Source organism: Brachionichthys hirsutus, chromosome 8 (assembly GCF_040956055.1).
Source record: "Brachionichthys hirsutus isolate HB-005 chromosome 8, CSIRO-AGI_Bhir_v1, whole genome shotgun sequence".
Taxonomy (NCBI): domain Eukaryota; kingdom Metazoa; phylum Chordata; class Actinopteri; order Lophiiformes; family Brachionichthyidae; genus Brachionichthys; species Brachionichthys hirsutus.
Window position 1 is genome coordinate 2,191,027 of NC_090904.1, and position 23,363 is coordinate 2,214,389.

General features: G+C 49.8%; 1 protein-coding gene across 1 annotated transcript; it reads left to right on the forward strand.

The window, feature by feature from the left end:
- The first annotated feature begins 423 nt into the window (after window positions 1-423).
- On the forward strand, window positions 424-22,764 carry LOC137898005 (protein TASOR-like). The gene is given in 28 exon segments (XM_068742001.1): window positions 424-694; window positions 2,603-2,748; window positions 3,397-3,489; window positions 4,389-4,461; window positions 4,808-4,899; window positions 5,720-5,851; window positions 7,091-7,221; window positions 7,377-7,408; window positions 7,536-7,641; window positions 8,718-8,821; window positions 9,822-9,925; window positions 10,195-10,267; window positions 10,356-10,430; window positions 10,545-10,738; window positions 11,813-12,103; window positions 12,254-12,440; window positions 12,897-13,054; window positions 13,747-13,939; window positions 14,471-14,827; window positions 14,945-15,239; window positions 15,241-16,237; window positions 16,389-16,511; window positions 17,635-17,794; window positions 17,883-17,991; window positions 18,975-19,153; window positions 19,229-19,378; window positions 20,713-21,277; window positions 22,335-22,764. Coding segments are annotated over 28 exon segments (5,820 nt in total).
- Window positions 22,765-23,363: the final 599 nt, after the last annotated feature.

Sequence of the window (23,363 nt, forward strand, 5' to 3'; positions counted from 1 at the left end):
TTTTTTGTATTTTGTCATTACTGTTACATGTAGCACAACTTCACCGAGAAACATTCCGAGTCTGTGAACCCTCACTGACAATAAACACCTTCTGATTCTGATTCTGATTCTGATTTTTTTGGTTTGATTGCATAAAAAGAAACAAATTTCTCTCCATACTTTTCTAACGTGATGTTTCGTTCTTCGTTGCCCAGTTGTGACGTCATTGCCAGTGGATCCACCTGACCGGCAGATGGCGGTAAAGCAACGTTTGGAACGCTGGCTGCAGTTTAAGGCTCAGTGAAGAAGATCGCCCGCGAAAGTATGGCGGCTCCTGTTTATGGGTTTGGATACAGGCTGACAGGATGAGCAGGTAGTGGAGGCGTCGTCGGGACGTCAAGCGGCTGCGGACTGACGACTTCGTGGTTGTTCGGAAATCCCACGATGGATGACAACCCTGATCGGAGGAAGCATTTGGCAACTCCTTCGAGGAGCGTAACGGTTGCAGCCGAATGTGAAGCTAACCTTAACCTGCAACATGGCGAGGACGGCGAAGCGTCCCTAACTGGAGACACTCCAAAGGGACCGGGTAGACTGAGCGCTTCGAACAGAAGGATGGAAAGAAGCAACTCGGCACCGCAAGGCAGCCACCAGAGACATATGCCGATGGGGCCGCTCAAGTTCCCCATCCCGAGGAAAGCCAGGGAGAAGAGACGTAAGCTAGCGCGTAGCCTCCGTGCAGCCTCCGTGCAGCCTCCGTGCAGCTCAGTGATGCTAGGAGAAGGGACGTAAGCTAGCCCGTAGCCTCCGTGCAGCTCAGTGATGCTAGGAGAAGGGACGTAAGCTAGCCCGTAGCCTCCGTGCAGCTCAGTGATGCTAGGAGAAGGGACGTAAGCTAGCCCGTAGCCTCCGTGCAGCTCAGTGATGCTAGGAGAAGGGGCGTAAGCTAGCCCGTAGCCTCCGTGCAGCTCAGTGATGCTAGGAGAAGAGACGTGAGCTAGCCCGTAGCCTCCGTGCAGCTCAGTGATGCTAGGAGAAGAGACGTAAGCTAGCCCGTAGCCTCCGTGCAGCTCAGTGATGCTAGGAGAAGGGACGTAAGCTAGTTTTCTCTTCCACAGAAGAGAAAACACTGGGAGCCACAAAACCCTTTTGACATTCAAAATGAAGACAACACTGCATCTTTTCATCATCGTTTTTTACCTTTATATATGTATAAGCAAACTATAGTGTGTTGCATTTATGAGTGTTCTAGAGGAGAATCGAGTGTCGGATAGACTGATGAGTTTGAAGCTGGAGATTGAGGGAGTCATGTTGAATATTGTTAGTGGGAACGCTCCACAGGTAGGAGGTGAGTTAGAGGAGAAGGAGAAGTTCTTACGCTCCACAGGTAGGAGGTGAGTTAGAGGAGGAGAAGTTCTTACGCTCCACAGGTAGGAGGTGTTGTTGTGAAAAGCCCCCAGTGCTACACCTTTTAATAAACAACCATTGAATGAGCTCGTTTTATCGTGAAAGGGATGTCAGATGTCTTTGCTAATTGGGTGTACAGTCAGATCGATCCAGCTGAGCCCTTTCCTCGACACTGAGGTCATTGGTGCAGGTTCTTTATTCTCCTGGGAATTTGACTCAATTAATCCTGCAGTGGCCCTTTTATAATTGCGGTTTGGGGGGGCGCATGATTTTGTGTGCTCAACAGATGCACAGACCTCCTGTTTGGGTGTCTGCACACCACACCTGAGGTGTTTAAAATGAAACGATGTGTGCAAATGGTGGGGATCACCATTCAGTCTGCGGCTCTGTTGTTCCTCATTCAGTTTCCACTAAAGACAAACCTTAATGCTGCACCGTGCAGCAATATTTCAGACCGATGTTCTGGGTTACCAGCATGTTGAAGGTGTGCTGCAGTTTCAGTGAGACACAGATCCAGGTCCATAAAGACATGGTTTCCACCATTTGATGCAATAGACTGACTGACCGACACCCATCCCTGACCTCAAACACATTGTTTGCATTAAAATGAACCGGAACATGACTGTAATCCAGTCCTTGGGATCCCCCCGGTAGAGCTGGAGGAGGTTTCTGTGGAGAGGGAAGTATGGAAATTCCTGCTGAGATTGTTGCCTCTGTGACCCGGCCCCAGCTAAGTAGTTGAAGATGGATGGATGGACGGACAACTGCTTGGTTTGAACTTCAGCTCATGTTCTTGTCCATCTCTACATGATTAAATGCATTGAGTTGCTTGTGATTGGCTGATTAGCTATTTGTGTTAACAAGCAGTTGAACAGATGTACCTAATTAAGTGGGCGGCGAGTGTATATGCTCAATTGTTCAGGCCTCCACGGAGCTTTTTATAAACGTATGCACGGCCACTAATATATACTGTTGGTAGACTCTGATTGGGAGGTTGGTCGGCATAAGGCTTCTTTTCAATTGCGGAGATTTTGGACTGTTACGATAGAACTAATAGAAAGCAAGATCTTTGCTAGAAAGTCATCCTAGTTTCAAACGTGAAGTTGTCTGAATGAACCCTAAACCCAGTGGATTCTGAAAACGTGAAGGACTGATGATGAGCCCAGAGAGTGTAAATGCTCAGACCTTTGTGTTCATCTTCCTGTCTTTCTTCCAGCTCTTATTTATCATGTCTCTGCTGAGTCCAGGGAGTATGAAGACATGAAACTCATCCTGGCTTCCAGCTACATCAGCACCAGTTCTGCTGGTTGCTTCACCTACTGCAAACCTCGCCTTGTCCACAATGAGCTGTTGGAGAAGGAGGTGAGACAGAGATCCCATTCAGTGTCTTTGTTTTAAAGCAGAACGCCAGAGGTGCACTGTGGTTAGGACTGCAGTGGATACTGGTTTCATAATGTGCCACAGTATAATATTGGATTCTGAAAATACATTAAAATTTGCTTCACACTTGTTCAAATTCAAATTAAGATGACTACTTTGTGACAAATGTTTCGCCAAAACATTTAGGAGACGTACATACATAAATAAAGTGGCTTAATTCCACTTCAAAAGCATTTGTTGAACCAAAACAATTTCTTAATCTGTTATGGGTAGCAACTTTAACCCTCCGCCAAAGGTTTTGGAACATTTGGTGAAAAGTAAATGTAAACCAAATGTGATGACTTGCGAAACAATGAAACCCCAAATTTAATAGAAATGAGCTGAAAGACAATGTTTTAAATGTTGAAAATGAGGAAAAATTCATTGTTTTTAAATATGTTTTGATTTTGCTGCCAACACATTTAGAAAAAGTTTGAATTTTTCCTGTTTCATGGAACATCTCAACATTAATGAAGTCGCTTGGTGCAGGTTAATAACCTGATTGGGTTTTTAAAACCGCAAAAGGAAAGGTGAAGTATTTCTGAAGTCAAGTCGGGGAGTAGATGTTGACAAATTGTTTGTGTGTTTCAGTTTGTGGACAAGAGGAAGGAGATGAAGTCTGAGGGAAGGACGGAGCAGGAGCTGGAGGAGAGCTACTGTTTCCTTTTGGCTGATCATTTGAAGGTGAGGTCCACTCTGTGCTCTGGGGTGGACTGTTTGTGTCGGTCTTCACTTCCTCTTGTGTTGTTTCATGCTGCCGTCCTTGTAGCCGATGAAGACCAGGAAAGCGTCTCCTTATTTTAGGATGATTTCTCATAATGAGTGGAAAGTTTGGAATAACATTTACATAAACTATTTCCCTCATCATGCAAGCGGGCATGCAGGGTGCATCCTTGATTTAAGCTGCACTGAGGTGACCTCTAACAGGTCCAGCCATTCTCCAGGTGTGTTTTGTGGTAAAACGTTTGTCTCGTCAACACCACCGTGTTGTCTGGTGCAGAACACTTGAGCCCTGCTTTCAAGTACAAACCCCAATTCCAAGAATACAATGACTTACAAGTCCTTTTCAGCCTGTATTCAATTCAATGCGCTGCAAAGACGGGATATTTAATGTTCAAACCGATGAGCTTTGTTGTTTGATTTTCAAATACTCACTGGATTGATTTTATGGCTGCAGCGCGTTCATAAAGCGCTGGCACAGGGGCCACAGAAGACTGGGCAAGTTGAGTAATGCTCAGAAAACACCTGTTTGGAACGTTCCACAGGTGAGTGTCAGGATGGGCTACGAAAGGAGCATCCCTGAAAGGCTCAGCTGTTCACAAGCAAGGATGGGGCGAGGTGGTGAACAACTGCGTGAGCAAATAGTGCTCAGCGAACCGCTTGCTCTTGAGACGTCTTGTTGCACATCCTCACGACCGGGACAGCGATGTCCGTTGGGTGATGTCCCGGTGTGGCTCGGCATGGGCAATGCCTGCATTAGATAAAACTTTATGGAAGATAACTTGGCTTGTGGACAAAATTATTGTTTGAATGAGTTAATTGTTGCAGTCACCACATCTGGGGGGGGGTGTTTGTGTTTTTAGGTCACCGGACTCTGTGAGAAAGGACTGTTTGTGAGTCAGAGCTGGATCACGGTGCTGGGAAACCCTAGTAAAGGTAGGAGTGAGCAGATTCACGCAGGGACACTCGTTTAAAGCCCCCCCCCCCCCCCCCCCCGGTCATTTGTCACACATTGCTTCCTTTTCCTGAACATGCACTGCTGAAAGAAGACGTTAGACCTCTGTGATTTCCCATAGGGGGCTCTAACGTCAAATACAGGCAGCCGTTTGTGAGGGGGGTTCCTGGAACACGCCAGGTTTACTGTCGGCCACTTGTGTGTGCATAAAAAAGGATGAGCTGTGATCTGAATTTTACTTTGTGTGTGTGTGTGTGTGTGTGTGTGTGTGTGTGCGTGCGTGTGTGTGTGTGTGCGTGTGCGTGTGTGTGCGCGCGTTCCTATAAGGAGTGTATCTTTCCCGGCACTCAGACTTGCTCCAGGTAAACCCCATGCCACCAGGAGCCAAAGGAGACATCATCATCTTCAAAGTGATGAAGGTAAATCAATGTGCTGTTGGCTCCTCCCCTCCACTGATGCCTGGAGGCTTTGCGTTTCCTGTCTCAGGAATGCAACCCGGAGCTGAAACGCAGCAAGCCACACATTCACCGTGCCTCTACTGCCCTTTGTTCTCTCTCATTTTCCTCATTCATACTTCTTCCATACTGGGATCACAGACTGGGATATCAGACAGTCACAGAACTGCCATCTTGAAAATTAAAATGTTTTTTTTGTATTATCCTGGGCGCCATGTTGAAAATTTATAATGGCTCCATAGCTAAATCTTTTCGGACTGCCTTTGGCTATAAGTGTACCAAATTTCATGCTTGTACCACAAAATGCTCCATTGTCTTGGTTGTCTGCTCCACTAATAAAGCTGTCATCCTTCCTCCGATGGGTAAGGGGGGAAGGCTCAAAGCACCATTCATTAGGATGTCAGGCAGCTGGTGGTGTTGCTAGCTGTCGAGCAGGTTAACGGTTGAAGCAGTCAGGGTCCCGTCCCGATCAAGTTTAACTTTAAAGCTGCCAAACTCCCCAGGGTTTCCCTGGAAGATCGAGTGGGAGGTGGAAGGAGGACAAGCTGCAGGATTCATTTCAGACATTGATCGATTGCTGGTGCTCTTACCAGAACACCCTTAAAGAGGCCAAGAGGGACTATAAGTGCTTTATAAATTAAGCAGATTTGAGTTGAAAGCTATTTTAAATCTGAAAGTGCACAAAAAGACAATTGTGATAGATTTCCCTGATCTCAATCAATCCAGCTCTTCTCTGAAATGTCTTAACGTAGCCCCTTATTATTGTCTCTTTCCATTTTTCTAGGGGAAAGTGAAAAGCATATATGAAAACATGAAGAACCTCTTTGATCCAACGCCTCGCTTCGACAGCCACATCCCCAAGAACAACCGTAAAGTCGCATCTCTCACCTCCTTCCGTGCTTTTGAACTCACACAGGTAAACTCACTTTAGCACCCAAACATTTTTGTAGCTTCAGACTCAAAACAGCTTTTTCATTAAATTATTTCAAGTGAATTTATTTTGGTTTTATGTATTTTTTTGGTCTTAATTGTTAGTTGCAGAAACAAACACTGTTCACAGATTTATCCCTGAACATTATTACACACGGCCATCTGTGAGTGGAACTTAAATGTTTTAACTTTTAGGCCACAAAAGGTCAAAATCAATGCTCATATGTCTAGTGAGCTATGTGGATGTCCCGATTCGATCTCGCGATTGGAAATCGGTCCCGATCACAAGCTTGCAGACTCGATCAGAATCGGACGTTACCTCCAGATCAGGAGTCGGATGTATATGGATCGTTATTTTCATGACTTTATCAGATCTGGAGTTGCGCTGTAGCACAGAGTGAGACCTCTCTACTGCAACAGAACGGCATGACATCACTTCCTGTGACGCTATTGGTTGAATGCTGGCTAAACACGGAAGCAGCTTGAAGCTCGTCGCGCGAGCTGTGGATGGAGTGCGTACTCTTAACCAAACTTTACCAACACTCTCTTCATTGATTAGGCACAGGGGATTAAAGAACCTGGGAGAGCTTAGGAAACTAACAGATTAAATAAAATGAATAAATAAAAACTTAGGGACATCCTGGATCCGTTTTTCACTGGTTTTTAGTTTTTTTTATGTATTAAAGAATTATCGGATCGGGACTAGATATCGGTTTAAAATCAAATGACTTGGACTCGGGGGCAAAAAAAACCTGCTCGGGACCTCCCTAGTCTTATTTCATGATAACATTGTACAATGTAAATATGTATTCTAATAATTCAAAATATACTGAACAAAAATATAAACGCAACACTTGTTTTTGCTCCAATTTTCCATGAGTTGAAATCAAAGCTCTAAGACTTCTTCTATGAGCACAAAAGGCCTGTTTCTCTCAAATGTTGTTCACACACTTTGTGTTAGTGAGTGCTTCTCACCTTTGCCGAGAGGATCCATCCACCTGACAGGTGAGGCATCTCAAGAGGCTGATTAGACAGCAGAATTGTTGCACAGGTGTGCCTGAGGCTGGTCACAATGAAAGGCCGCTCTGCAGGTGCAGGTGAATCGCAGGTTTTTAGCATCATAGCAGGTGAGGCACAGCCTTACTCGCCTCCTGGAGGCCACATCTTGTAAAGCACGTTGAGTAATCAAACTATAAAACTACATTCCAATTACCATTTATTACAGGTGTACTTCTATGAGTACTCATTCGACGAACTGCGGCAAAGGCCTCGCCAGGTTTGTCCCTACGCCGTTGTCTCCTTCCACTTCAAAGGGAAAGACTGTCCGCTTCCCAGCACACCTCTGGCCCCAGCCAGGTATGGAAACCCACACTGTTTGATTTGTAGAATAAAATACTTGTCAGTGTCATTTTGCATGGCTTTACACTTAAAACGGCAAACTGTCATGAGTGATAATCTGGAATTTGAGATTAAGTGAGAATCCTCATGTGCTGTGTCTCTTTGGTCGACAGTTTAAATAGCTATCCAGGAGAGAGGGGGAAAGGTGAGTCCCTGTTTTGTCACACGATAAATAGTTCAAACATAGAGAATAAAAAAATATTTCTTCTCTTCCTGAGTCTGACTGAAAAACGGATGAGTTTCACTCTCTTTCATTGTCTGTAAACTTGAAGAGCCGGTTCAGTTCACCGTGTGGACGGGAGATTTGGTAAAAGGTGGCAAAGTCCTCTTCCAGATTTCCTTTTGGTCGTTCTCTCCACCCATCCTGCCACACAGACTGTGAGTACTCGTCTGACCTCTCCCTACAGCGTGTCTGCTACATAGGTAGCGCTAGGCGGTCCAGCTAGAAGCAATGCACCCTCAACTCAATCTGCCACAACGAACCAAACAATGAAAGGACATTGTGGGAGAAAGCCCTTGCAGCACAGCTTAGCATATCATGTGTAGTCTAGCCATTAGTTTCTCCTGAAATGAACTTAAAGCTGTGTTTCAGCCTGTCTTTTTCTCTTAGATTTTTCTGTAGACGCCTGTGTGCATCTGAATTACTGATTGGGTTCTCCCAAAGGCCACACAGATCTCACCATTCAGATCGTTGGATTGTTTCGCTTGGACCACATTGAGCTCGTGTCTACACGTCTCCAAAACCAAAGATATGTTTCTACGCTTTAGCCTGTCATCCACACGAAACTGCAGATTTCCGTCACTAAAAAGAAAGGTTTTTAGAAACTCCGTTCACGCGTCTGCGCCTGAACGCCAGTAACCGGAGTTTTAGGTTGAGAAACGTCACGGCCTGCGACCTAAACTGCTCTGACGTCATGTGCTCCTGCGTTTACATTCAAAACCAGCATGGATGCCTTCAAAACTCATCGCTTATTGCTAACTTGTTACTTGTGAGTGAGTGGGTGAGTGCGTGTGTGAGGGGTCGTCTGTGTGAACCCGCCTTTCGCCCGCAGCCAGCCGCGACAGACTCCAGCAACTCCCGTGAGTTGTCGGGATCCAGTGGCAAACTTGAGCTAAAGTTTATTTTTGCATGCGGGCCAGTTTTGGTAAATAATCTTTTTTACCGCTAGTCATCCAGGCCTCCCACTCAAATCGGAGTGCACCATTATTAAATGCATGACCAGCAGCAGACCACAAACCTTTACAATGGTGGCTTCATAAAGTGCTGCGAGAAGATCTGATTGATGGAGGACCACCTGGAAATCCCTCCCCTGAAGTCTGAATGGAAGGGAGCCGACTAAATATTTGTAGTTATTGTAACATTGGACACGGAATTTAACTTGATCCTAAGTCAGGGAAGTCTTGAGAATTAAAGGGATGCTCTCTGTGTGTGTCCTGTCATGTATCTCCGTCAGACCAGAGGCATTGGATATTGGTTGGTTGATGAGTCTTGAGCAAGTGACCAAGCTGCTTCCGTCCACCCTGTTCTCCTACAACCTCTACAGCAGCAGCCAAGAAGGTGAAGTCCATGACACGGCGTCAGCGGGGGCACGTTACACAGCGGGGGGGCACGTTACACAGCGGGGGCACGTTACGCAGCGGGGGCACGTTACGCAGCGGGGGCACGTTACGCAGCGGGGGGGCACGTTACGCAGCGGGGGGGCACGTTACGCAGCGGGGGCACGTTACGCAGCGGGGGGCACGTTACGCAGCCGGGGCACGTTACGCAGCGGGGGCACGTTACGCAGCGGGGGGGCACGTTACGCAGCGGGGGGGCACGTTACGCAGCGGGGGGGCACGTTACGCAGCGGGGGCACGTTACGCAGCGGGGGGGCACGTTACGCAGCGGGGGCACGTTACGCAGCGGGGGGGCACGTTACGCAGCGGGGGCACGTTACGCAGCGGGGGGGCACGTTACGCAGCGGGGGCACGTTACGCAGCGGGGGGGCACGTTACGCAGCGGGGGCACGTTACGCAGCGGGGGCACGTTACGCGGCGGGGGGGCACGTTACACGGCGGGGGCACGTTACGCAGCGGGGGCACGCTACGCAGCGGGGGCACGTTACACAGCGGGGGGCACGTTACACAGCGGGGGGGCACGTTACACAGCGGGGGGCACGCTACGCAGCGGGGGCACGTTACGCAGCGGGGGCACGTTACGCAGCGGGGGGGCACGTTACGCAGCGGGGGCACGTTACGCAGCGGGGGGGCACGTTACGCAGCGGGGGGGCACGTTACGCAGCGGGGGGCACGTTAGACGCCAGGCTATTACCAGCAGGACTTTGAAGGTTAATGATAAATATTGTGCAGATTTCTACTATATTTTTTTAAGTTCACCATTCGTTGTGAAATCTTTTAAATTGTTTTAATCACCATCTCAGAATCTGCGTTTGAACCGTCATCAGATGGCAGCCATTCTGCCCAGTGATTACTTTAAGTGATTATAACGTCATTATTATACCGTGTAAGTGTAGATATTGTCTATTGTGTAAGCGTGACGTTGGGTCTGATTTCTGTAGTTGTGAAGGACGGGCATTGCTGCAGTCTCCTGGTGGTGACTGACAGAAATCGATCGTCCACCAGTGTGAGCCGACTGCTGCATGAACTGGAGATAAAGGGAGTGGTGAGTTTGGGAACACTGACCTGACAGAGATAAAACAGGCCTTACTTTACGGTACACAAGAGATATTTGTGTACTGTAACTCGAGCCGGGCGACGTATCGACTATACTCGATGTATCGCCGTTTGTTCCGCGTGCGATCTCTGAGATGATCGTATTGATTGAATTTCATCCACGATGTAATACTTTAATATTTAGAACTTGTTGAAGTGTGTCATTCTAAAGAGCACAACGCAGGAAGGTTGAAAAGCTGTCCCCTGTCCTCGCTGCAGGTTCTCGTGACTCCACTTCCAGAGAGGGGCTTCCTTTTCCTCCTGTCCAGCGTTCAGATGGCCACGCCCAGTGGTAGGATGGAGTTACATCGAGGATGACGTAGGTCATGTTAGCTGCTGTGCGGATTGAAGCTAGCGTAGCCATGTTTTTGTGTTTTCAGAGAGAGGAGACAATTGGAAGAGGTGTCTGCAAGCCTTGTTTGTCCTCCCAGAGTCCAGATATCTGGCCCGGTCCAGTAAGTGACACGGACTTGGTGCCCAGTAGGGTTGCCGTTCTCTCGTATTGTGTACATGTCAGGTGATCGTTCTGTTGCAAGTCTTGAAGTTGTTTTCCTTTTTACTCCCCACAGGATTGAGGCTTGCCTCCTCTTCCCACAATGCCCCTGGGTCAGTGACTGGCAGCACGGGGATGCTGCAGCTGAGCCACTTTATCCCGGCGTTGCACCACGCCCTTGGAAAGGTTCGCGCTGACCCCCCCCCTGAGCTGTCTCCTGGCGTGGAGCGACAGGCACGGGAGTATTTTATTGGCATGAATGACGGCAAGGTGTGACCAGCGCTTCTGTAAATCTTGCGTTGCATCTTTGTCGAGGCTGCAGAAATGGGCATTCTCTGTTCGTTGCTTGTTGTACGTTCGCTGGCTTTCATGAATCACGCAGGCTGCCCTGTGAAAGTTTCTACAGCAAACCTCCAGCTAAGCGCCGGTCCACATTCACCAGCTTGAGTATCTCGCAAAATAGTTTGAGATCTGAAGAGCACTGGAGGAAATTAGATCTGGACCGATCAATGCTTGCTGGAAGAATCTGTCCTGAAGCGGCCAATGATGACAAAGACTGCCCGGGGGGGCTCTGACAGACGGACGTGCTGCCCCCCCCATGAACGACGACGACATGTTGGAGATCAGTAAGGAATTACTAGCGCAAGAAGAAAAAAATTGGGGAAATGAAGACCCCGAGGAGCTATCTGGCTAGCAATGGAGCGGCGGGCAGAGTTTATAAGAAGTCGTCTTATAGAAGCCTTTGAAGCATAAAATGACTCGAGACTCATGACTGAATCCGACCCTTCTGCTGGGTTGGATGTCACAAGCAGGTCTTTAGGGTGCAGGGAGCTCTCCTGAAGACCGTCTAGGATTCTGTTGTGGCGACAGAATCGACCCCCCCCCCCCCCCCACACACACACACACTCTCTGCAGCCTCCCAGCAGTGGCAGGATGCTGCACCCAAGGCGTGTGAAGGCGCGGCGTCTTCCTGCTGCTGGCTCCCAGTAATACGTGTCGTATTCATCGTTCTGACACGACATGCTGCGACTAGAACTTTGATGGTGCCGCCTACGTTCGGCCTGCAGGTTGTCGTTTGGACATCGCTCCCCCAAATAAAATGAACTCCTGAAGTCACAACTGGAAGAGCTGAGTCCTTGTTAAACTGATGTGGCCTTCAATGGGAGACGCCTCAGCGACCGGGTGGTGAAGCCAGTTGCTGTTGCTGTTCCTTCTAGAAGTGATGCATTTTGTTTTGTTGTTGAAAACACAAGTAGGACTGCAAAACCTTTGATGTGTGTTTTAGTATTTGTCTTTCTATTCATTGTCGTACCATGAAAGGCCGTTTCTGCCCGTGCGCTCCAGGTTCGGCGGTATTCCATGGGCGAGTACGATTCCAGTTTGGATGAGCAAGTGAAGCCACTTCCTGCTCCCAAACACCACAGAGTGAACATGGATGGCTATTTGGGCTCCTATCTGTACAGCCCCACCCACTATCTGCTGTCAGTGGCCCGGGCTAGGCTGATGGTGGAGATGCACTTTGGCATTGAGGAGCCGAAGGAGATGAGTTTGAGGAAATGCTCTGGGGGCCAGCAGGAGGCGGCAGGAATGGAGGCGACCAGCAACACCAGAGAGAAGCAGGGCAATACACAAAAGGTAAGTGTTGAGGTGTCAGTGTAGGGCTAGAGATGACCCAAGAGTCTCAGTGCAGGATCAGAAGGATGAAATGCAGCACCAACAAGGCACCAGAGCCATAAATGTCTGTCGATGTATTGTCATAAGAACCTCTCGGTCTCTGTCACTCAGATGCAGCAGCTGACGGACCTGGTTCTGAACCGTAAGCGGAATGCAGAGAACGAGGTGAACAGGGAGGAAAGAAGAGGAGTGGTGACGACACCAGAGAGGAAGAGGAGGCGGGAGCAGGACGTAGCAGAGCGGACGCTGAAGATCCTGAAGGCATCACAACAACCTGGAAAGCACGGCAAGATTCCAGGTGAGCAGACAAAACGAGCGTCTGTCTCTCTCTGTTGCTGGTCCACCTGAAGGACAAGACACCCCGAGACAGATGATGGTCCACCTGAAAAAGACAAGACACCCCGAGACAGATGATGGTCCACCTGAAAAAGACAAGACACCCCGAGACAGATGATGGTCCACCCGAAGGACAAGACACCCCGAGACAGATGCTGGTCCACCCGAAGGACAAGACACCCCGAGACAGATGCTGGTCCACCCTGGTGCTGTCGCCGCACTCTGCCTCATTGTGCCGACAAATGCTCCTAGTCTTTGTTCCTCAAAGTATTACTTTCAGGTTTAGTTACTATTCTCTATGGTCCTTTGTTTATTTATATTATTCCATAGTAACCTTTTTGTGTGTAATTTACACCCATTTAATGTTGCTTATGTTGGTTGAAATGGCGCTGTAACTGAATATGTCTCCGCCCACTGACAGGCCTCACTTGGGCTGCGAGGGGAAAGCCCAGTCCGACTCTGGATGGGGAGCCTGACGGGGCGCAGAGCGAGTCCAGTCCATTTGATAAGTTGGCCACCAAGCTGGGTCTGCCCACCCACTGTGATATCGACCTGAGGGGGCAGGAGGAGTTCGAGGTAATGGAAGGTTTTGTACTTGCAGGTATTTTCATCAGCACACGATCAGCTGAATTCTGCAGTAACCATTAGTGACCCAAACGTTTCTCAGGAAAAGCGGACGGTAGAGACTGGAAATAAAGCCGCATCTCTGCGTTCGTGGTAGAAACAGTCAACATTTCAATTTAGGGAAGACAAAAATCATGAGCAAAAAGGAATTCTGAGCAAAAAGGAAATTGTGATCCACGTTCTTTCATGAATCGTGCAGCACTGCTTTACGTCGAGCTGCTCAGTGGTCATGAACGGGTTAAAGTGATTCCTGACTGTTTGGACAAATGGGTCTAAAAACACAAGCATGTACCTCGACTACGTAAATACATGTACAACAATCGAACCGCCAACCTCTCGATTGTAGGACGACCCGCTCAACCGCCCTAATCACTAGCAGTGAGCTTGTTGCTGCAGCCGTTTCACGTCACACCCAGAATGCCTTGCAGCGTAAACAATATTAGGACCCCCAAACAAAACGGATTTGTATCTTAAGAAATAATTATACATATTTGTTTATGTATTTATGTCGTAGAGGTACATTCTTGTGTTTTTAGACACATTTGTCAAAATAGTCAGGGATCACTGTAATATTTACTTAGCACCACGGGGGGGGTTTAACTCTGCTTTGTCTGCTGACAGCGTGGCGTGTTGTGTCTATACAGGAACAGACAACAGGCAGTGTCAGTAGTTTGGAAGGATTCAGTCCGAGCTCCCACAGTGGGGAGATGAATCCCTACGGAGCAGCAGGCAGAGGAGGAGGAGGAGGAGGAGGAGTTTGGCTTGAGAGGAGGGAAGGAAGATCTGAAGATGACAAGGAACGGTGGGAGATCCCATGGGTCCTGATCCCCATTACAGGTTTGTGTTTCGGCCTGCCCAGTAAGGATGTACTGAAACGGGATGCAATGATTTGCGAACCATTGAATTCTTATATATTTATATACATAGCTTACGTTAAAACCTTTTTCGCACGTTTTCCCCGTTTGTGCTGTTACTTTCCTTTTTTAATGTCTCCATCAACATGTTTGTCTCAGATATTGACCAGTTCTGTCTTTCACTCCGGGAATAACAGAAGTGCATTTAGCTAACGTCACAGGCATGCGCAGTAATGACGGCTTGTACCAAAACTTCAGAATAAGTGTGCCTTGATCGGATCATCAATCGGTATAAACCACCCCTCTCGATCAGGATAGAATCTTGATCGGGTCAGACTAATCCGATCTGGGTGTGTACATGAAGCATTTTTATTCCGATCAGGCTTTTAATCTGATTAAATGTGTCCATGTAAACGGATCTACTGAGACCATGAGCAGTTCCTGCTGGTCGTGCTTCACAGTGGGACGTGGCCCGAATACTTGGGGCTCTGCTGTAAACTGTTCTTCTCTTCAGGTCTGTGTTCAGAGCGCTACACTCAACGAGACAGAAACGTTCCTCAGGACCCTCGTTTCCAGCGCATCGCCCCCTCCAGGAAGAGCCCCACCCCATCACCTGGTCTCAGCTCTCCTCTGTCCCTGTCTCAATGTCCATCACCGGAACCCAGCCCCCCTCCTTCACCTTCACGATGCCCCTCCCCAGAGCCCAGTTCACCCTCCTCCACTTCTCATTGCCCCTCCCCAGAGCCTAGCACTCCCTCGTCTCCCTTTCAACACCTTCAACTCCGCCGCTGCCCTTCCCCGTCCCAGGAGCCAGATGCCGTGCCATTTAACAAGGAGCATCCAGCTCCAACAGCCGGCTGGGGATTCACAGGTAACCATAGTAACACACTGCCAGTTTCAGACACTGATCCTGATCGTCACTGTGAGTTCCAGCTGCAGACACGATTCCTACTCACCGTGTTCACTCTTGGCATTCTTCCTCCCGCAGGAGTCTTCCAGGACGATGCAGAGAGACCTCAAGGGAACGAGAAGAACATCACTCCAGTCCCAAAGATCACGTCAAGCCCCTCATCACCACCCTCTGAAGCTGCTGGGGGGGCGAGGAGGCTAAAGGAAGAACCTTTGGAGCACACAAAAGAAGCCAAACTACGGCAAACACAATCACTTGCAGATGTCCGAAAGCGAGGGAGAGACGCTGTAAGCGAGGGTAAGCAGGTGGAGGAAGAGGAGAAGGTGGAAGTTAGTGATGAAGAACAGCAGGGAGAAGCCGAGGAACTGTCCAATAACTTTGTTTTCTCCTTCAGATCATCTCCAAAAGATCGACAGCATCGTGGACAAACACGTGGGCACGTTCTCCTCAGAGATGCAGCTCCTCCTGCAGGAGGAGAGCATTCATTACAGTGTCCCACAGTCCCCCCACTCCACCTGGACCACAGAAGCCACAGCGCTTCAACATGCACCCCCAAATCTATCCAGAACTCAGTTTTCACCATACGTGTCTTTCTACAACGTCTGTCCCCCTGTGCAGGACTACGTTAGCTCTCTGCATGACAGCATTAGCAGCATGCTAACAGACATGGACGCCCGTTGCCCGAGCCAGGACCCTGCCACCGGTCCAGCTAATGAGGATTCTGCCTTGGCTTGCAAAGTTAGCGCCTTCGTGTCCAACATCCGGGCAGCTAATACCAGAACAGACGAGGACGTAGGTCCGTGTGGTGAAGTGCCAGCTGCGGACACCGGCGTCCCAGTCTGTCACGCTCCTGCTGCCTCCAGTGGAGGTTCAGGGTGGAAGTCGCGCGCAGCCACTCCATGTCCTGTCACACTGTCTCTGGCTGCCTCTGGTCCTAGTCCTGCATGTAAGTCGAGCAGCTCCGAGTGCTTCTCTCCTCATCCTGACCTGTCCACCAAGAGCCCTTTGAAACCACAGCCTAGTCAGACGCGAGAGACGCAGGACGGCGCCGTTACCCGGACGGTGCATTGTTCCGATGGCGTAGCGGGCACAAGTTACAAGGTGACTTTGTCAGGGTTGAACAGCGTCTCTAAGCCCTTGGAAGAGCAATCTGTCCCCTCGGGGACAGTGTCCAGTCCAGCCCCCGGTTCCATCCCTGAGCCCCACTCGGGGCCTCCCCCCCCAGCCACAGCCCTGAGCTCCCTGATCCAGCAGCTACAGCCAGAGGTGTTCTCCAACCTGGAAGAGATCATGAAGGACATCAAGAGAAACGCTGCGTACTTCTACCTGCACAGCGCCGAGCCAGAGGACCCGGTCTATCGAGACGTCAAGGTAGAGCTCCCGTTGTACGAGTCAAATACGTCCAAGGTTCTGTTCAAAGGTGACAGTTAGGTGTTCAGCTGATGCCTGTAAATAAAGAGAGAAGCCCACTGGCGGCGTGAGGGGACGCGCTGTGGGAGTGACCCTCGTGCTGTTTCTGCAGGAACACCTGCTGAAGCAGGGCAACCTGGAGCAGAGTCCCGAGACCTTCCTCGGCCAGAAACCCTCTGACAGCAGACTTCTGGTCGTGATTAAGAACAAGGACGTCGCCGGGTCCATTCACAAGGTAACCGCGCCCACCGATGTGTCACCATGGTGCCATTACTAAGTGTTGGCGTGATGACCGTAAACAGCAGCGCATATGGAAAACATCATCCACAAAAGTGACTTTAAAACAAATCGGAAAATAAAAAAACTTTCACCAGAAAAACAAGCTCAAAGTGAGAATATTGTTGGGAAGTAAAAATGTAAGTATTACTGAGAAAAAAAACAGCATAAATAATAAGTGTGTGATGTTTCTGAAACATTCACTGGCCCTTAAAAACACTAATTTATTTATTTCTGATCTTTCTGCCTTCAAGCTTTAAATGATTAGGTCTGTATCTGATACTATCAGAATCTTTGTAGAAGTATTTTAATACTGTATCAGTGTATTGATCATCAATAACTGCCTTTCTCTGCAGCATGGCTGCCTGAGTGGAAGGGCATGGTGCTGCATGACTGTATCAATGTGAAGGGCTAATATTAAACTAGCAGTGCTACTGTTAGCTCGTTGTTAGCACTGAGTACACGCGTAGGAATCGTTTGGGCAGTAACTATTGTAACCAGTACTCATTAATGATCACAAACTACAGAATATCAACTCCACCAGTGGAAATTGATGCCGTGACGTTTGCAGTGTTCTCTGAAGTGCTCTTTGTTTTAATGTTAGTCTTTGCTTTAGTCAGATTGCTTCCTCTTCTCTTGTAATTTGTATGCTAGCTGTTCACAGTGTGACGTCGGCTGCGGCCAACACTTAGCGGGGTCTGTGCAGAAGCCCGGCCCAGGTCACGCGGGTCCATGTCAGAGTTCACTGCTTACATGCTGTCCATCAGACGGGTCTGATTGTTGGCTCAGTAGCTCTAACCATGAAGATGGTCATGTAGCTGCAGCTCCCCCTAGTGGAGGCCAACAGTAATGCAGCATTTACTCTATATATGTTCTTCTTAATAACCTCAGTCATTTTAAAGAAGTGTAATTCATTTATGAAGTTTATTATAACCTATTCATGTCATTGGTCCATTGTGATTTGGTGCTGAACCAGGACAAGTCAGGGTCTCTGTTCTGGTGCAGGTCTGACTTTCATGCTGCTCAGATTCTGCCTGATTCAGTGACTTTCTGAAACGAGACTAATAACGGTGTCTTCTCAGATTCCGGGTCTCGTGTCTCTGAAGAGACACAGCTCTGTGGTGTTTGTGGGAATCGATACGCTGGAAGACATCCTGAACAAAAGCTGCAACGAGCTTTTTGTTTCTGGAGGCTGCATTGTCTCTGACGAGTTGGTCCTCGATCCAGACTACGTCACTCATGGTGAGTCGGGACTCCAACAAAGATGCCTTTCTAGTTCGTTAAGATGACATGCTGGCAGTAGAGGTAAGCGATGTGCTTTACTCTGCAGACCAGCTGACGGCGCTGCTGACGATGCTGGAGCAGCACAGTTCTCTCGAGAGTGTCTGGAGGTGGAAGGTTCACTGCAAAACCCACAAGAAGCTGAAAGAACAGTCCAGGTACTGGTCCTGCACCGCACGCAACCTTAGCTCAGCACTCAAAACTTCAGCTCAGAGCCTGCGTCTCGGCCTGCTCCTTAGCGGGACACTAGTGGACGGGACAGGCACCGGCTGGAAGAGGAGGTGCATCATGATGAGGACTCGATGTATATAAATTCTATATAAAAAAGACACGATGTTGAATTGGGACTAGCTTTAATTTGGAAAAAAATAAACTCAGAGAGCACAGATCTTCCCCAAGCAGCTCGTTCCCCTCCTAACTGGATCTACACTGTCCACATGGTGATCTGGATCAGCACCAGAAGGTTCTAGATTGTTCTTGGTATCTTTAAACACCAACCATGAAAAGTCAAAGTGGATGTGAGTATTTTTAACTGATTCTTGATTCCATAAATGAGTTTTAATGTTCAAATAGTTATTTCTGACCTCATTCTGGATCAGAACCAGAAGACATGTTTCATGACCCCTTTATGACTGATTTCTGGCTCGCCGGTTTAATGTTAAAATGTAATATATTTCACTGAGTCCATTCTGGATCTGATCCAGATGGAATTCGGAGTTGAGATAGAGACCCCCCCCCCCCCCCCCCCACATGACACTGTCAAGTTTCATGAACATTGGTCAATAATCAAATGAGATATCGAGGAAACCATTTCATCGCGTGTCCATTGATTTTGTTCTTCATTGTATGTCCTTTGATCCGCTCTTCATGTCCGCTCTTCATTGTGTGTCCTTTGATCCACCCTTCATTGCGTGTCCATGATCCATTCTTCATTGCGTGTCCATTAATACGCTCTTCATCGCGTGTCCATTGATCCGCTCTTCATCGCGTGTCCTTTGATCTGCTCTTCATTGCGTGTCCATTGATCCATTCTTCATCGCGTGTCCATTGATCCGTTCTTCATCGCGTGTCCATTGATCCGTTCTTCATGGCGTGTCCTTTGATCCGTTCTTCATCGCGTGTCCTTTGATTTGCTCGTCAGGTTCAGGCGAGACGCCGCCGACCTGCTGGACGTGCTAACGACCTACCACCAACGGCAGGTCGTGGAGTTCCTCCCGTATCATGACTGTGACATGATGGGTCATCGGTCACCAGACCTGGACTGTGTCATGGAGCTCCAGGCCCGGTACACACAGTACCGGCACACGGTCCTCCTGACTGGTGCGTATCGTGGTGGGGGTGTGGTCCACAGCAGGGACCCCCGACAGCAGCGCTTCATTGTCTTCTGTCCCGTAGAGGACCGGTTTGTGGAGGCTGCTGGCTACTCCAGTCGAGGCGTCATCATGGCCAGCATGAAGGACCTTCTGGATAATTTCACACCGCTTATCTGTGCCAGTGACATCAAGGACAAGCAGCCAATCATAGATGACCTGCTGTCCCCTCAAGGTTGGTTGTGGCAGTTTTTGATTTAATGAGAATATATAAACCATGATGTGTGGCACCGACAACGAAGTGAGCGAGCTCTCCTGTGGGGAGTGTCCAGAACCGTAGCGCCGGCGCTATCGGTGTCTCTGCCCGTTGTTGCGCTAATAATTCACCACCGTTACTGGGAAACGGCGCCAGTCGAAGAGACTGACTTGGACCAGCAGGTGGTGCTGGTGCTACGGCCGGGTGTCCCCTCACGTCCGCAGGTAAAGGGTTAAATGAACATCAGTTTAAGGACCAGTGCCTCCTCCTGACTAGATGGTGTCGTGGATTGTGCCTTGTCTTTGGCTCCTGCTCACTTTGTCCCTTTCCTTGTCTTCATTGTAGCTGATCCATGAGGACGCAGTGTCCGTGTCCTCGTCCAGGTTGTCCGTAGCAGCTCTGAATATGTCCCAGTCTGTTGTCTCCAGACACGAGCGGAGCTCCTCAACAGCCTCACTAGCCCAGATCTTAGTCCTGCTTGCTACTGGTTTAGCAAGCTTCAGTCTGTCTGTCTGCTGGGATGAGCTGGAAGACCACGTGGTCTGATAGTCCGAGGGCGGGGCACAGCGTGTTAGGCCCCGCCCACAGTCATGTAGCAATGGTCCAACGTGTTCTCCTCTCTGGTGGGGCATTTAATAAACTGTCTGTATTTGGGAAGTCTGGCTCAGATTTCAGGGAAAGTCCGTTCCAAACACAAAACTATTTTCCGCGAGCGCACGTTGAGCCTCGTGCACGTCGGCGGCCGGCGGATTGTAAACAGGAGTAAAATGGTTTGCAGTGAATGAAAAAATATTCCAGAGCAGGAGAACAGTGTTGGGCGATCGCAGTCACGTCGGTGCTCCAGCCGGCGTCGATGTAGAAACAGACTCCACCCCCTTTTGTTTTGCCGGAGAGTAGCGAGTAGCGCCAAAGGGCTCTGGAGACCGACCGATCTCGAGAACCACAACTCTAGCCTGCCGTCCAAAACGCTTCTTCAGTTCTGAGTGGTGGTGGGTTTCAGGTCTTTGACCTCTTGGGAGTCGTCATAATGAGTCGTTGAAACACGGCTGCAGCCCCCACCCCGGTAGGTTGGGGGTTGCGCTGGCGACTCCTCCGGGGTTCGGGGCTTGTAGCGTCCCGTTCAGGCTTGATTTGGACCGATGGCTGAGATTGGCAGCCTCGCCCCCGTCACCTTCCCAAGTATGGAGTGAATGAATAATGCACATAGTAAAGCGTCTTTGCGTACCTAGAGAAGCGCTATATAAAATCAATGCATTGTTATTATTGATCTTTGTGCATATCAACACTAACCGGACCTTCCCTTGTCTCTACAGAACCCTTCTATCCCTTAACCCTCCATCAGCACCCGGAACGCCCCCCCCAGCTCGGCCCTGGCCTCCCCCCTCGCTCCCATTCCTTGAGTTGGGTGGGGGGTGGAGCACAGCATTCAGGCAAAGACTTCAAGGATCTTCAGCAGGCCATTCTGAAGTTACGAGCTGAGCGCCAGGCGCAGCAGCGGCAGATGGACCCCCACGCGGTGAGCGCCCCCCCGCCTGCCAGGGCGGTGCAGCTCAAGCCCTGCAACAAAGCAGCCGCAGCCGCTCTAGACTCAAATCCCCCAGCAAAACCAGGCCGGGAGCAGAGGGGCGAAGCCCAAGCAGCGTCCCAGAGGGGCCCAGGAGGAGGACGAGACGGCGCCTCACTAATGGCAGCTACTGATAACCCTGACATCGCTACCGCTGCAGCCAATCAGAACGCAGCTGCAACTCGACGTGCAGAGTCGACTAGCGGCGGGGAGAGAGCAGCTCATCAAGCAAAAGCTCAGTGCTCCAAAGCAGCCCAACAGAATGCTGCCCCCCCGAGCCGAGCTAACGGACCCGTCTTAACGACTGCCTGCAGGTGAGTCCTGCACTAGGGACACTGTGTGGACATCAGCGCAGTGGGACATGATCAAGGTCAAAGGACGGATCCGTCCAATCACACGCTGATGTTTTTTAGTTTATCTTGTGGGAACGTGTTCTCTGTAATAATGACGATGTCCAACGGAGTTTATTCTCAGACAAAGGGAAGTTATCAGAATCACTTTGTTGTAATTAGCAGCCAAATCGAACCGCCGACCTCTCGATCGTAGGACGACCCGCTCAAGCACCTGCACCACCGTCGCCCCAAATGCCTAAATGTTGTGGAGTTTGAACTGATAATTATGAGAATTTTCATTCTGATCTGATTCTGAAAAACTGTAATTCAGCCATAATCAATAATCAACATCTGGTCCCGTCTGTGTTAGCGTTCGTGACGGACCCGACTCCCTTAGGTCTGTGTTAGCGTTCGGGACGGACCCGACTCCCTTCGGTCTGCGTTACCGTTCGCGACGGACCCGACTCCCTTAGGTGTGCGTTAGCGTTCGGGACGGACCCGACTCCCTTCGGTCTGCATTACCGTTCGCGACGGACCCGACTCCCTTCGGTCTGCGTTGGCGTTCGGGACGGACCCGACTCCCTTAGGTCTGTGTTAGCGTTCGGGACGGACCCGACTCCCTTCGGTCTGCGTTACCGTTCGCGACGGACCCGACTCCCTTCGGTCTGCGTTAGCGTTCGGGACGGACCCGACTCCCTTTGGTCTGCGTTAGCGTTCGCGACGGACCCGACTCCCTTAGGTCTGCGTTAGCGTTCGGGACGGACCCGACTCCCTTTGGTCTGCGTTAGCGTTCGCGACGGACCCGACTCCCTTCGGTCTGCGTTGGCGTTCGGGACGGACTCGACTCCCTTCGGTCTGCGTTGGCGTTCGGGACGGACCCGACTCCCTTCGGTCTGCGTTAGCGTTCGGGACGGACCCGACTCCCTTCGGTCTGCGTTGGCGTTCGGGACGGACCCGACTCCCTTCGGTCTGCGTTGGCGTTCGGGACGGACTCGACTCCCTTCGGCCTGTGTTACCGTAACGTGTTTTCTTCTTGCAGAGACACACCCTTGAGTCATGAGCAGTCGCGTGGAGGACACGGCCCACCGCCCAGCAGAACCAAAGGACCAGAATCTACTGACAAGGGGGACAACTTGAGTCCAGGATGGATCCAGCCCCCACAAGAACAGCAGCAGCAGGGCACCAGTCTCCTGCTGCACCCCCACCGTCCCCAACACAGCAATGAGTTTTACTCTGGTGGCCCCTTGCTTGATCCCCTGTTCTCCTTGGGGGGGGCCCTTTTGGAGCCAACACCTGGCAGGACAGGAGACCTGAACAGTTCAAGTGCAGCCCCCCTGGTCCTGGGCATCCAGCCACCTCAGAGTGACTTCAATGGTTCTCCGCTGCTAGTAGGATACTACAACCCCCCAGGGCAAGGCAGTAACGTCTACAGAGGGGGCAGAAGAGGAGGGGGCTTCAATAGCATGTAGGAAAAGAGTTGTGCCCAGTTTGCTGGCCCAGGTAACACGGGTCACACACCTGCACTGCAGTTTTAGGAGTAGAAAGAAAACCAAGTACTGTGTTCAAAGCTGAAAAACAACATCCTGTCTCGAGCCCAGCATCATTTCTATTTATCACCACTAAAGAGCCAAGACCGCCGGCAAACAGCGGCGACACCTCAGTCAGGACTCCGGACGTCCCGAACGTTAAGTGGGCCCAATGCCGAGCCTGATCTCCATTGTTCACCTGATTGGACTGTCAGATATTTGGTGTATAATCATACACATCCTGGCAATCCATCATAGCATTGAAGAAACACACAGCGACGGTTAAATGTCAGAGCTGAACAGGGACCTGGCCTCGTGGGTCGCGTTCATTCTTAAGTTGGTTCCATGTACGTGTTCAAGGCTTCATTTATATCGACTTCAAAGGAACAGGTAAACCCAAAATGACAATGTTCTCGTTACCTTCTCACCTCTATCTTCCACTTGGAGGTCGGGCTTCCTTCCACAAAACATTTGTGGATGTTCACACTAGTCTTGTCCTAATAAATTGTAGAAAATGTGGACCAGTTAACTGGTACCGGGCT